Source organism: Eschrichtius robustus, chromosome 17, assembly GCF_028021215.1.
Source record: "Eschrichtius robustus isolate mEscRob2 chromosome 17, mEscRob2.pri, whole genome shotgun sequence".
NCBI classification, from domain to species: Eukaryota; Metazoa; Chordata; class Mammalia; order Artiodactyla; family Eschrichtiidae; genus Eschrichtius; species Eschrichtius robustus.
Genome location: NC_090840.1, coordinates 30,533,936 through 30,548,322, shown reverse-complemented (window position 1 = coordinate 30,548,322; position 14,387 = coordinate 30,533,936). Strand labels below are relative to the sequence as shown.

General features: G+C 37.3%; 1 protein-coding gene across 1 annotated transcript in view; it reads right to left on the bottom strand.

The window, feature by feature from the left end:
* CNBD1 (cyclic nucleotide binding domain containing 1) overlaps nt 1-14,387 on the bottom strand; it is a 403,237-nt gene that overhangs the window by 346,076 nt on the left and 42,774 nt on the right. The window contains 1 exon segment of the mRNA XM_068525485.1: nt 3,101-3,187. Coding sequence (XP_068381586.1) covers nt 3,101-3,187 — 87 coding nt within the window.

Sequence of the window (14,387 nt, the reverse complement as noted above, 5' to 3'; positions counted from 1 at the left end):
GCCCCCAATCCTGTAATCACCTCTGACACCCATTACGTTTCATTCATCTCCTCTTACTCAGGGTCTGTCAGTGCCACCAACCTGCACCTTCTGAGTACAGAGACCCTGCCTGACCTACACTCAGCACATGGTCACTGCTCAGAGTATATTAAGTAAATGAATAAATGAATAAGACTGTCTCATAAAGTTTCTTTCCAGAGTGTGTAAAATTTTACTTTTCTTTTTAGAATAAAATAGTGAAACAGAATTGTTCTAATTCGGACTTTTAAAAATACAGGGAACATCTCATTCAATGGAGCTCAGAACTTCAGTGAAAATATGGGTTTTACAATCATAGCAAGAATAGTTTTATTTGTTCTAAAGTTAAATACATATTTTCCAAATATCCTATGGTTGATTATCCTGAGGCCAGATCCAAGCTGTTGCACATGGGTAATTTTGACAATGTTAGAGAACAAAATAGAGTCCAAAATCTCAGAAGAAAATCACAAGCAAAAAATCAATTTTGCAGAAAGATGTTTTTAAGTCAGTCTTTCAGAATCCATTTGTCTAGGTTTTCAGTTTCTTTATCTCCAAATATTCATCTCTAATTTCCAAAATTTTCTGCACTTACACTTTTAGAGAGAATTTATAATCCATCTAGGTAATATATGTACTATACCAAATGATTGTTTTAAAATGTTTGGGAAAATATACATATTACAAAGTTCCACATCATTTTAACCCAAAACAAAGCCACTTGTTACTACTGTATTTAGATCTGGAAGTGAAATTCTAAGCTTCAATTCAAGCAGCGGGGATATCCTAGTCTCTTTAGAATCTAAAGTCTAAACCACTAATCTTTTTACTGTCCCCAAAGTTTTGCACTTTCCAGAACGTCATACAGTTGGAGTTATACAGTATGTCCTTTTCAGGTTGGCTTCTTTCATTTAGTAATATGCATTTAAGTTTCCTCTATGTCCTTTCATGCTTGATGGCTCTTTTTTTTTAACACTAAATAATATTTCATTGTCTGATGTAGCACAGTTTGTTTAGCCATTCACCTACAGAAGGACATCTTGATTGCTTCCAGGTTTTGGCAATTATGAATAAAGTTGCTATAAATATTTGTGTACCAGTTTTTGTGTGGACGTAAGTTTCAACTTCTTTGGGTAAATGCCAAGGAGTGTGATTGCTGAATTATGTGGGAAGAGTATGTTGAGTTTTGTAAGAAACCACCAAACTGGCTGTACCACTTTGCATTTTTACCAGCAATAAATGAGAGCTCTTGTTGCTCCACATTCTTGCCAGTATTTGGCATTGTCAGTGTTCTGGATTTTGGCCCTTCTAGTAATTGTGTAGTGGTATCTCGTTGTTTCTATTTGCATCCCTGATGATACATGATGTAGACATCTATTTACATGAGGTTATTTTTGCTATCATTACTCCATGAAATTTCATTTTTACAATGTCCTAATTAGATTTCCAAGTGCTTTTCTATTAAAGTTATGACAGATTCCATGTTAGTTGTGCCATAACCCTGCCATCCTGAGATGTGATCATTTAGAATAATGTAGTTTATAGAGACAGTAACCCCTGCAGCTTCTCGTTGTTAAAGGACATTTTCCTCTGGCTTCTTTTTATATGGATACAGTTTTGGTATTTTAATACTTAAGTAGATTAGTGGGATTTAATTTTATTTAAACCCTACCATGTACAAAGAAGATAACTTGCTTATTTTTTATAAAGAACCTAAGACTTTCCCATAAGCTCACAGATTCTCTTCCTGCAATGCCATCATATGGTGTCTGTCCCATTGATTTGAAACAGTTTGATTAAAATAGCTTTGTTTTTTGTCAAGTAAATAAAGGCTCAGTCATGCCCATTTTCTGCCCAGTCCATTTCCTTTCTAAACTGGGTATGGGTGTATGTTGGGAGAGGTTGGGGTTGCTAATATGACCACTATTGGAGGGAGAAGCTCCTCTTCCCTATGAGCTGCAAGCTGATCATCATCATGTTCCTGTTGCAGAGTGGCTACAGGTCTATGCAGGCCCCTAGATTGGCAGCTGTTGAGGAAAGACTGTATTTTTTGGCAATGTCATTTGCTCTTGCTGACTACCTTTCCCTTGGTCATCCAGATTTCTACCTCAGCAGCCAGCTCTTCCCCTCTCCAGGATCCCACAACCCTTCAGTCCTATCAGCATTTCACTGTCTCCTCACCAGTGTTCACAGGAATTTCTGGACCTCACACATGCTTGACACAGGCCAAGTGGAACTAATGGCATTAGTTCCAGGTTATCTCTCAGCATCTTCTCCACCAATGCTGTGCTATTATTCTCATTTCATGTTGAATGAAGCCCAATTTAGGTCTTACTGTAAAAATAATTTTCAAGCATCATCTAGGACTATTTGTTTAAATAAATACTTAGGCTTTGGCCCCAAGTCAGAGATTCCAATTTAAATAGTCTGGGTTGGAAAGAGACCTTGCACCAGTATTTTGTAAAAACCCTCTGGGTGACTCTAATGTGCAGTCCAAGTTGTTTATCACTGCCTTAGAGGATGCAGTTTCTTCAGTAGCTATCTGGATGTTTCGTCAACCCTCATATCCCCATGGAGAGGTTCATACCAAGGATGGGAGTGGATGAAGATCAACAATTCTTGAGCTTAGCTAACTTCCTCTGTTTCTATATCACTACTTTTCCCCAAGTGCCTACATTTTATATCTTCCTGCTTCTCAATGTAGTATTTACCCTTCCCTTGTCTCTGAAACCATGATGGTGCATGGAGTTCAGGAAGGGAAGTGATCATATTATTAGGAGAATATATCAAAAGAGAATACAAAATATTATCTTCCTTACATATGTCTCCCTAAAGTATCTGTAACATTAAATAGGAATTTTTATAAAAGTCAAGTAAGGTATTAATAAGAATGCAGGCTTCCTTGAAAATATTTGAATTCCTATCCCCCTAAAAAATCACAACTTTAATAAATATATCTTTAACATAGGTTTCTACAGTTCTGTGGATTCATATTATTTGTTTCTTCAGCTACTGTCATTTCCTTAAACTTCTTTTCCTCTGGAAATAAACTGATGCAAAAATGTATTGATTAAAAGTCTACTTCTTTTCTTGTTGTTTAAAAAAACTTTTGAAGCAAGCAATGCAATGATTTTTTATTAATTTGTGATGGTGGTGATTGTTGCTTAACCTGTTTAAATAAAAAGGCAGAACTTCTTGAGAGATGGCATAAATCTATATAAAATAACATTGTCATCTATAGTCCATGATACCAGTGAAATAGTACAATTACAAAGTTCTTTCAGTTCATAACTCTCAAGTAGGATAATGTTATCCTCTTTTTCTGAGTAAAAACTGAGTGCAGTCAATGTTCAGAGACAATTCCAAAGTCATGTTGCTGCTACTGGGTGAAATAAAAACTCAAATCCACGTCTTCTGGTTCAAAATTCAGTGTTCTTTTTAAAACAATGTGTCTATTTGATTTCCTGTATCTGTGAATATACCAAAAGTTCACCTTCTGCCTAGATGATCCACCAAAAAAATAAATTTTAGGTAATGATCACAGTTCCAAGCAGTCCTTGGTCTCATTCTTGTCATTTACTCACATGTTTGGCTCATGTAGAAATGTTTCCCTATGTCTCAACCAGGTCTTCTGTTTATTTTCATTAGTGTAGCATTGCTCCAAGTGGTTTTAATGGTGTATGAAGCATTTCTTCTATTCTCCTTGCACATGACTGTCTTACTTCAATATTTAGCAAATGCGCTGGTATCAGGCATTCTCACCAGCTGCCCACAGCCAGGCAGGTGCCATACTTCAGTCTCACTATTGTATCTGTCACATGACATTTGAATTAAATGAATTATAGAGTGTTGAATATGACAATGATAAGAGGTAAAGGCTGTTGAAGAATAATTTTAATAGAGCAGGTATTTAGTGTCTACCAAGATTCATGTTTCCTCATCGATTTTATTCTGCCAAAAGCTTCTCTGAATTACTTCAGCTTTATTCCCAACACCTGGGCATATATGGGTTGATCACATTACATGAGGGACCAGTGTAAGCTAAGCTTAGAGGAGATCTACAATTTCTTGATTATATTTTATGTAATTTTATTTTAATTCAGTTTAAGATATTTTTATTGCTACTTTAGAGCAGAGGTTTTTTTCTGGCTGAAAAAATATAAATGTTTTGTATTACTTAACAGTCACATGACTGCACACATTACGTTTTTACCTGCATCATTTTGCTTTTACTATGAGACGTGGATACTGAATTACATGAAAAGCCTTTGCATCATCTGTAGATATCATCATATAGTTTCTCCTTGAGCTACTAATATTATAAAATTTTAATAATAGCTTTTCTAATGAACCTAGTTTGTACTCATGAGATGAAGCCAACTTAACCATAATGTACAAATCTGCTAAGAAACTACTGCATTATTTCATTTGCTAATACTTTACTTTGTATGTATGCCTATATACTCAAAACTAAAATTGTTATTTCTTGTCTATGTTATCCTTGTTAAATTTTTATATCAGTTATACAGGCATGACAAATATACAACATACTTTTCATTTTCTATACTCCAAGAATATTAAGTTGCAGAGAAAATACCTTTTCTTGATATAAAACTTATACTGATATCACTTGGACTATGGGTTTTTAATTTTTGCTTTTGTTCTTTTTGCTTCAAAAAATATTTTTGAAGAGTACTTTTTACAACTTCTATTTATACATAGTTATTTTTTATTTCTATCTTCTTGAATAAATACAGTAGTACATATTTTTTAGAAAACGAACCAACAATATCTAGATTATTTGTAAGTTATATAAATTATTCTATTATAATTTATAATTTTTTTAGTTTTCTCTGCATCATTTATTATGTTATCTTTTTCATTCCTAATAGTATTTTATTTTATTATGTTTATTATATAGGGCTAGCTGTTTATTATATAGGGCTAGTGAAAAAACTCAGAGAGCTACACATATTTATTAGTCTCAGTTACCATACCACATAATTAAAATGCCTCCAAAAATGATTGCATGAATTCAACCTTCCCTACCAATCTCTATTTCCTTGGCTGATCTTTTTTTTTTTTTTTTTTTTTTTTACATCTTTATTGGAGTATAATTGCTTTACAATGGTGTGTTCGTTTCTGCTTTATAACAAAGTGAATCAGTTATACATATACATATGTCCCAATATCTCTTCCCTCTTGGGTCTCCCTCCCTCCCACCCTCCCTATCCCACCCTTCTAGGTGGTCACAAAGCACCGAGCTGATCTCCCTGTGTTATGCAGCTTCTTCCCACTAGCTATCTATTTTACATTTGGTAGTGTATATATGTCCATGCCACTCTCTCACTTTCTCCCAGCTTACCCTTCCCCCTCCCCATATCCTCAAGTCCATTCTCTAGTAGGTCTGCATCTTTATTCCCGTCTTGCCCCCAGGTTCTTCATGACCTTTTTTTTTTTTTTTTTTTAGATTCCATATATATGTGTTAGCATATGGTATTTGTTTTTCTCTTTCTGACTTACTTCACTCTGTATGACAGACTCTAGGTCCATCCACCTCACTACAAATAACTGCATTTCGTTTCTTTTTATGGCTGAGTAATATTCCATTGTATATATGTGCCACATCTTCCTTATCCATTCATCCGATGATGGACACGTAGGATGCTTCCATGTCCTGGCTATTGTAACTAGAGCTGCAATGAACATTTTGGTACATGACACTTTTTGAATTATGGTTTTCTCAGGGTATATGCCCAGTACTGGGATTGCTGGGTCACATGGTAGTTCTATTTTTAGTTTTTTAAGGAACCTCCATACTGTTCTCCATAGTGGCTGTATCAATTTACATTCCCACCAACAGTGCAAGAGTGTTCCCTTTTCTCCACACCCTCTCCAGTATTTATTGTTCCTAGATATTTTGCTGATGGCCATTCTGACTGGTGTGAGATGACATCTCATTGTAGTTTTGATCTACATTTCTCTAACAATTAATGATGTTGAGCATTCTTTCATGTGTTTGTTGGCAATCTGTATATATTCTTTGGAGAAATGTCTATTTAGGTCTTCTGCCTATTTTTGGATTGCGTTGTTTGTTTTTTTGTTATTGAGCTGCATGAGCTGCATGTAAATTTGGGAGATTAATCCTTTGTCAGTTGCTTCAGTTGCAAATATTTTCTCCAATTCTGAGGGTTCTCTTTTGTTCTTGTTTACGGTATCCTTTGCTGTGCAAAAGCTATTATGTTTCATTAGGTATCATTTGTTTACTTATGTTTTTATTTCCATTTCTCTAGGAGCTGGGTCAAAAAGAATCTTGCTGTGATTTATGTCATAGAGTGTCCTGCCTATGTTTTCCCCTAAGAGTTTGATAGTGTCTGGCCTTACATTTAGGTTTTTAATCCATCTTGAGTTTATTTTTGTGTACGGTGTTAGGGAGTGTTCTAATTTCATACTTTTACATGTACCTGTCCAGTTTTCCCAGCACCACTTATTGAAGAGGCTGTCTTTTCTCCACTGTATATGCTTGCCTGCTTTATCAAAGATAAGGTGACCATATGTGCGTGAGTTTATCTCTGGGCTTTCTATCCTGTTCCATTGATCTATATTTCTGTTTTTGTGCCAGTACCATACTGTCTTGATTACTGTAGCTTTGTAGTATAGTCTGAAGTCAGGGAGCCTGATTCCTCCAGCTCCGTTTTTCTTTCTCAAGATTGCTTTGGCTATTCGGGGGTCTTTTGTGTTGCCATACAAATTGTGAAATTTTTTGTTCTAGTTCTGTGAAAAATGCCAGTGGTAGTTTGATAGGGATTGCATTGAATCTGTAGATTGCTTTGGGTAGTAGAGTCATTTTCACAATGTTGATTCTTCCAATCCAAGAACATGGTATATCTCTCCATCTATTTGTATCATCTTTAATTTCTTTCATCAGTGTCTTATAATTTTCTGCATACAGGTCTTTTGTCTCCTTAGGTAGGTTTATTACTAGATATTTGGTTAATTTTGCTGCAGTGGTAAATGGGAGTGTTTTCTTAATTTCACTATCAGATTTTTCGTCATTAGTGTATAGGAATGCAAGAGATTTCTGTGCATTAATTTTGTATCTTGCTACTTTACCAAATTCATTCATTAGCTCGAGTAGTTTTCTGGTAGAATCTTTAGGATTCTCTATGTATAGTATCATGTCATCTGCAAACAGTGACACCTTTACTTCTTCTTTTCCAATTTGGATTCCTTTTATTTCTTTTTCTTCTCTAATTGCTGTGGCTAACACTTCCAAAACTATGTTGAATAATAGTGGTGAGAGTGGGCAACCTTGTCTTGTTCCTGATCTTAGTGGAAATGGTTTCAGTTTTTCACCCTTGAGGATGATGTTGGCTGTGGGTTTGTCATATGTGGCCTTTATTATGTTGAGGAAAGTTCCCTCTATGCCTACTTTCTACAGGGCTTTTATCATAAATGGGTGTTGAATTTTGTCGAAAGCTTTCTCTGCATCTATTGAGATGATCATATGGTTTTTCTCCTTCAATTTGTTAATATGGTGCATCACATTGATTGATTTGCATATATTGAAGAATCCTTGCATTCCTGGAATAAACCTCACTTGATCATGGTGTATGATCCTTCTAATATGCTGTTGGATTCTGTTTGCTGGTATTTTGTTGAGGATTTTTGCATCTATGTTCATCAGGGATATTGGCCCGTAGTTTCCTTTCTTTGTGACATCTTTGTCTGGTTTTGGTATCAGGGTGATGGTGGCCTTGTAGAATGAGTTGGGGAGAGGTCCTCCCTCTGCAATATTTTGGAAGAGTTTGAGAAGGATAGGTGTTAACTCTTCTCTAAATGTTTGATAGAACTTGCCTCTGAAGCCGTCTGGTCCTGGGCTTTTGTTTGATGGAAGATTTTTAATCACAGTTTCAATTTCAGTGCTTGTGATTGGTCTGTTAATATTTTCTATTTCTTCCTGGTTTAGTCTCAGCAGGTTGTGCATTTCTAAGAATTTGTCCAATTCTTTCAGATTGTCCATTTTATTGGCATAGAGTTGCTTGTACTAATCTCTCATGATCGTTTGTATTTCTGCAGTGTCCGTTGTTACTTCTCCTTTTTCATTTCTAATTCTATTGATTTGAGTCTTCTCCCTTTTTTTCTTGATGAGTCTGGCTAATGGTTTATCAATTTTGTTTATCTTCTTAAGGAACCAGCTTTTAGTTTTATTTATCTTTGCTATTGTTTCCTTTATTTCTTTTTCATTTATTTCTGATCTGATCTTTATGATTTCTTTCCTTCTTCTAACTTTGTGTTTTTTTCTTCTTCTTTCTCTAATTGCTTTAGGTGCAAGGTTAGGTTGTATATTTTAGATGTTTCCTGTTTCTTGAGGTAGGCTTGTATTGCTATAAACTTCCCTCTTAGAACTGCTTTTGCTGCATCTCATAGGTTTTGGGTGGTTGTGTCTCCATTGTCATTTGTTTCTAGGTATTTTTTGATTTTCCCTTTGATTTCTTCAGTGACCACTTCGTTATTAAGTAGTGTATTGTGTAGCCTCCATGTGTTTGTATTTTTTAGAGATGTTTTCCTGTAATCGATATCTAGTCTCATAGCGTTGTGGTCAGAGAAGATACTTGATACGATTTCAATTTTCTTAAATTTACCAAGGCTTGATTTTTGACCCAAGATATGATCTATCCTGGAGAATGTTCCATGAGCACTTGAGAAAAATGTTTATTCTGTTGTTTTGGGGTGGAATGTCCTACAAATATCAATTAAGTCCATCTTGTTTAATGTATCATTTAAAACTTGTGTTTCCTTATTTATTTCCACTTTGGATGATCTGTCCATTGGTGATAGTGGGGTGTTAAAGTCCCCTACTAAGATTGTGTTACTGTCGATTTCCCCTTTTATGGCTGTTAGTATTTGCCTTATGTACTGAGGTGCTCCTATGTTGGGTGCATAAATATTTAAGATTGTTATAGCTTCCTCTTGGATCGATCCCTTGATCATTATATGGTGTCCTTCTTTGTCTCTTGTAATAGTCTTTGTTTTAAAGTCTATTTTGTCTGATATGAGAATAGCTACTCCAGCTTTCTTTTGATTTCCATTTGCATGGAAAATCTTTTTCCATCCCCTCACTTTCATTCTGTATGTTTCCCTAGGTCTGAAGTGGGTGTCTTGTAGACAGCATATATATCAGTCTTATTTTTGTATCCATTCAGCCAGTCTGTGTCTTTTGTTGGGAGCATTTCATCCATTTACATTTTAGGTAGTTATCGATATGTATGTTCCTATTCCCATTTTCTTAAATGTTTGGGTTTGTTATTGTAGGTGTTTTCCTCCTCTTGTGTTTCTTGCCTAGAGAAGTTCCTTTAGCATTTGTTGTAAAGCTGGTTTGGTGGTGCTGAACTCTCTCAGCTTTTGCTTGTCTGTAAAGTTTTTAATTTCTCCATCAAATCTGAATGAAATCCTTGCTGAGGAGAATAATCTTGGTTGTAGGTTTTTCTCCTTCATCACTTTAAGTATGTCCTGCCACTCCCTACTGGCTTGCAGAGTTTCTGCTGAAAAATCAGCTGTCAACCTTACAGGGACTCCTTTGTGTGTTACTTGTTGTTTTTCCCTTGCTGTTTTTAATATGTTTTCTTTACATTTAATTTTTGACAGTTTGATTAATATGTGTCTTGGCGTGTTTCTCCTTGGATTTGTCCTATATGGGACTCTCTGTGCTTCCAGGACTTGATTAACTATTTCCTTTCCCATATAAGGAAGTTTTCAACTATAATGTCTTCAAATATTTTCTCTGTCTCCCGCTTTTTCTCTTCTTCTTCTGAGACCCCTATAATTCGAATGTTGGTGCATTTAATGTTGTCCCAGAGATCATTGCGACTGTCCTCAGTTCTTTTCATTCTTTTCTGTTTATTCTGCTCTGCAGTAGTTATTTCCACTATTTTATCTTCCAGGTCACTTATCCGTTCTTCTGCCTCAGTTATGCTGCTATTGATCCCCTCCAGAGTATTTTTAATTTCATTTATTGTGTTTTTCATCTTTGCTTTGTTCCTCTTTAGTTCTTCTACTTCCTTGTTAAATGTTTCTTGCATTTTGTCTATTCTATTTCCAAGATTTTGGATCATCTTTACTATCATGATTCTGAATTCTTTTTCAGGTAGACTGCCTATTTCCTCTTCATTTGTTAAGTCTGGTGTGTTTTGACCCTGCTCCTTCATCTGCTGTGTGTTTTTCTGTCTTCTCATTTTGCTTATCTTACTGTGTTTGGGGTCTCCTTTTCACAGGCTCCAAGTTCGTAGTTCCCATTGTTTTTGGTATCTGTCCCCAGTGGCTAAGTTTGGTTCAGTGGGTTGTGTAGGCTTCCTGGTGAAGGGGACTAGTGCCTGTGTTCTGGTGGATGAGGCTGGATCTTTTCTTTCTGGTGGGCACGTCCATGTCTGGTGGTGTGTTTTGGGGTGTCTGTGGCCTTATTATGATTTTAGGCAGCCTCTCTGCTAATGGATGAGGCTGTGTTCCTGTCTTGCTAGTTGTTTGGCATAGGGTGTCCCGCACTGTAGCTTGCTGGTTGTTGCGTGAAGCTGGGTCTTGATGTTGAGATGGAGATCTCTGAGAGATTTTTGCCATTTGGTATTACGTGGAGCTGGGAGGTCTCTTGTGGACCAGTGTCCTGAAGTTGGCTCTCCCACCTCAGAGGCATAGCCCTGATGCTTGGTTGGAGCACCAAGAGCCTTTCATCCACATGGCTTAGAATAAAAGGGAGAAAAAATAGAAAGAAAGAAAGAAAGAAAGAAAGAGGATAAAATAAAATAAAGTAAGATAAAATAAAATAAAGTTATTAAAATAAAAAATAATTATTAAGAAAAATAAATTTTTTTAAGTAAAAAAAAAAAAGAACAACAGACGGACAGAACCCTAGGACAAATGGTGAAAGTAAAGCTATACAGGCAAAATCTCACACAGAAGCATACACATACACACTCACAAAAAGAGGAAAAGGGGAAAAAATAATATATCTTGCTCCCAAAGTCCACCTCCTCAATTTGGGATGGTTAGTTGTCTATTCAGGTATTCAACAGATGCAGGTACATCAAGTTGTTTGTGGAGCTTTAATCTGCTGCTTCTGAAGCTTCTGGGAGAAATTTCCCTTTCTCTTCTTTGTTCGCACAGCTCCCGGGGTTCAGCTTTGGATTTGGACCCGTCTGTGCGAGTAGGTCGCCTGAGGGCGTCTGTTCTTTGCTCACACAGGACGGGGTTAAAGGATCAGCTGCTTCAGGGGCTCTGGCTCACTCAGGCCAGGGGGAGGGAGTGGTACAGATGCTGGGCAAGCCTGTGGTGGCAGAGGCCAGTGTGACGTTGCACCAGCCTGAGGCGTGCCGTTCGTTCTCCCGGGGAAGTTGTCCCTGGATCACGGGAGCCTGGCAGTGGCGAGCTGCACAGGCTCCCGGGAGGGGTGGTGTGGATAGTGACCTGTGCTTGCACACAGGCTTCTTGGTGGTGGCAGCAGCAGTCTTAGCATCTCATGCCCGTCTCTGGGGTCCGCGCTGATAGCCGCGGCTCGCTCCCATCTCTGGAGTTCGTTTAGGTGGCGCTCTGAATCCCCTCTCCTCACGCACCAGGAAACAAAGAGGCAATAAAAAGTCTCTTGCCTCTTCGGCAGCTCCAGACATTTTCCCGGACTCCCTCCTGGCTAGCTGTGGTTCACTAACCCCTTCAGTCTGTGTTCACGCCGCCAACACCAGTCCTCTCCCTGCGATCCGACCGAAGCCCGAGTCTCAGCTCCCAGGCCCCGCCCACCCCGGCGGGGGAGCAGACAAACCTCTCAGGCTGGTGAGTGCTGGTCGGCACAGATCCTCCATGTGGGAATCTCTCCACTTTGCCCTTCGCACCCCTGTTGCTGCGCTCTCCTCCATGGCTCCGAAGCTTCCCCCCTCTGCCACCTGCAGTCTCTGCCCACGAAGGGGCTTCCTAGTGTGTGGAAACCTTTCCTCCTTTCCAGCTCCCTCCCACTGGTGCAGGTCCCATCCCTATTCTTTTGTCTCTGTTATTTCTTTTTTCTTTTGCCCTACCCAGGTACGTGGAGAGTTTCTTGCCTTTTGGGATGTCTGACATCTTCTGCCAGCAATCAGTAGGTGTTCTATAGGTGTTCAGTAGGTGTTCCACGTTTAGATGTATTTCTGATGTATCTGTGGGGAGGAAGGTGATCTCTGCATCTTACTCTTCTGCCATCTTCTCCTCTCCCCCTTGGAATAGCTTTTAATGGAGTATAGTCTGTAAAAATACTGAATCACTATGCAGTACACCTGAAACTAATTTAATATTGTAAATCAACTATACTTCAATAAAAATAAATAAATAAACAAACCTATAGCTATACACACCAGAACTCTAGAGCACTTCCAGGATGCTACATATTCAAGGATCACAAAATTAAATGTTTACAGTGGCCAAGCAGGTTTCAAAATTTGGGGACTGTGGTGAACTGGAGATATTATGCCCATAAAGTGGAAGTCATGACCCCTCTCTTAAGCCCACTTTTGTCATGTAGTAAGAGAAGTCCAAAGTGGTCAGATCTTGCAGGGTTTTTTTTAAGAAGCCAGAAATCTGAACACTCATGTGAAGGTTTCTGATTTTTAAATATTAGTAACTGCTATAGACTGAATTATGTTCCCCCAAAATTTATGTTGAAGCCCTAGTCCCCAATTTGTCCGTATTTGGAGATAGGGCTTTTAGGAGATAATTAAGGTTAAATGTTATTGTAAAAGTTGGGATCTAATCCAATAAGATTGGTGGCTGTATAAGGAGAGGAATAAGAAGGATATCTCTCTCTCCACATGCAAGCACTAAGGAAAGCTCATGAGAGGACACAGCAAGAAGGCACCTATATACAAGCTAGGAAGAGAACTCCCACCAGAAACCAAATCGGCTGGCACCTTAGTCTCAAACTGCTCAGCCTCTAGAACTGTGAGAATTTGTGTTGTTTAAAACAATTAGTATTATGTTATGGCAGCCCATTCAGACTACAATAGTAACTTACTTAAATATTTGTTTAAATATTTGTGGATCAATCAAAAGAAGTATTTGGGCTGTACACCTATCTGAGGTCAGGGGAAGGGGGTACCAGCTAATGGCTTTGGAAGGGTTCCCTGACTGTATAATATGTAGTTACTTCCTGCCTCCCCTACTAGATTGTGCTTATGAGGAGAAATAACAGAATCTATTCTTGAGGTCAAGATAACCTATTCGTGTACTAATTTTTATACTTTATAAAAATTAGCCAGATGTTTAAACTTTATATGTCTCATTTCCTTATCCATTAAATGATAGATTTATATCTAAATAATAACAACATCTCTAGATTTAATATTCAATGTCATATATCTATCTCAAAGACTTCTCTACACTCCCCCAAACCATATCTTCTTCCTGGGCACAGAGTAAGACTACATTTCTTAACTCCCTTGTAGTACCTGGCTGAGTTCTAGCCAATGGAATATGGAAGAGGAGGTGGGAAGGATGTGCACCACTTCCAGACTAGGACCATCAACATCTTTCCCCAACCTCCCAAAAAATCCTTTCCACAAGAGATTCTCCATCTTTTCCCCTCCAGCTTGAAGCAAATGAGTAGGATGGACTTGGAAGACAGACCAAGAAAGATAGGAGAGCAAAAGTTTGGAAAAGGCCTGAGTTCCTAACCCAGAAAAACAGCCTACCAATCAAAAATAGCCCTATGGGGTTTGATGTGAAAAAGAAATAAATTTCTATTGTGTTGAGTCACTGAGATTTAGGGTTTATCTATAGCAGCTAGAAATATCCTAATTACTACATTATATCTTCTGTATCCCATTCAGTTCTGCTCACAAGTCTCAGGACATAATAAGTTTTTAATAAAATGCTTAGTGATCAGTTATATTTATGTGATTGCCCTAAGGCAATTTACATTTTTATTTCAAATTAATTAAAACAAGTCATAAAATCTGAATCTATTCAACCTTTCATAGACTTTTTCTCCTGAATTTGTCTTACAAATATTGTAGCATCTACACATTTATTTGATGAAAATTGAAAAAAATATGAATGTTATCTTTGCACATTAGGAGGTACAGGTGCAATATTTATGAAATGTTTATGATATATATGGATATAATATATATTTTATATATTATAATTTATTATGTATAATACATTCATACCTTTATTTTATTTATTTTATATTATATTATATATTATGGATTCATCCTTTTATTACAATATTAAGTTGAAGAAGGAAATGCTCTGTAATAAGGCCAATGTATTCATCATGCCCTAGACTTAAATGAAAAGATAGAGCAATCAGCAATCTTCAGATAATACCACTACAAAGTGTCACTTTATTCAGTTTC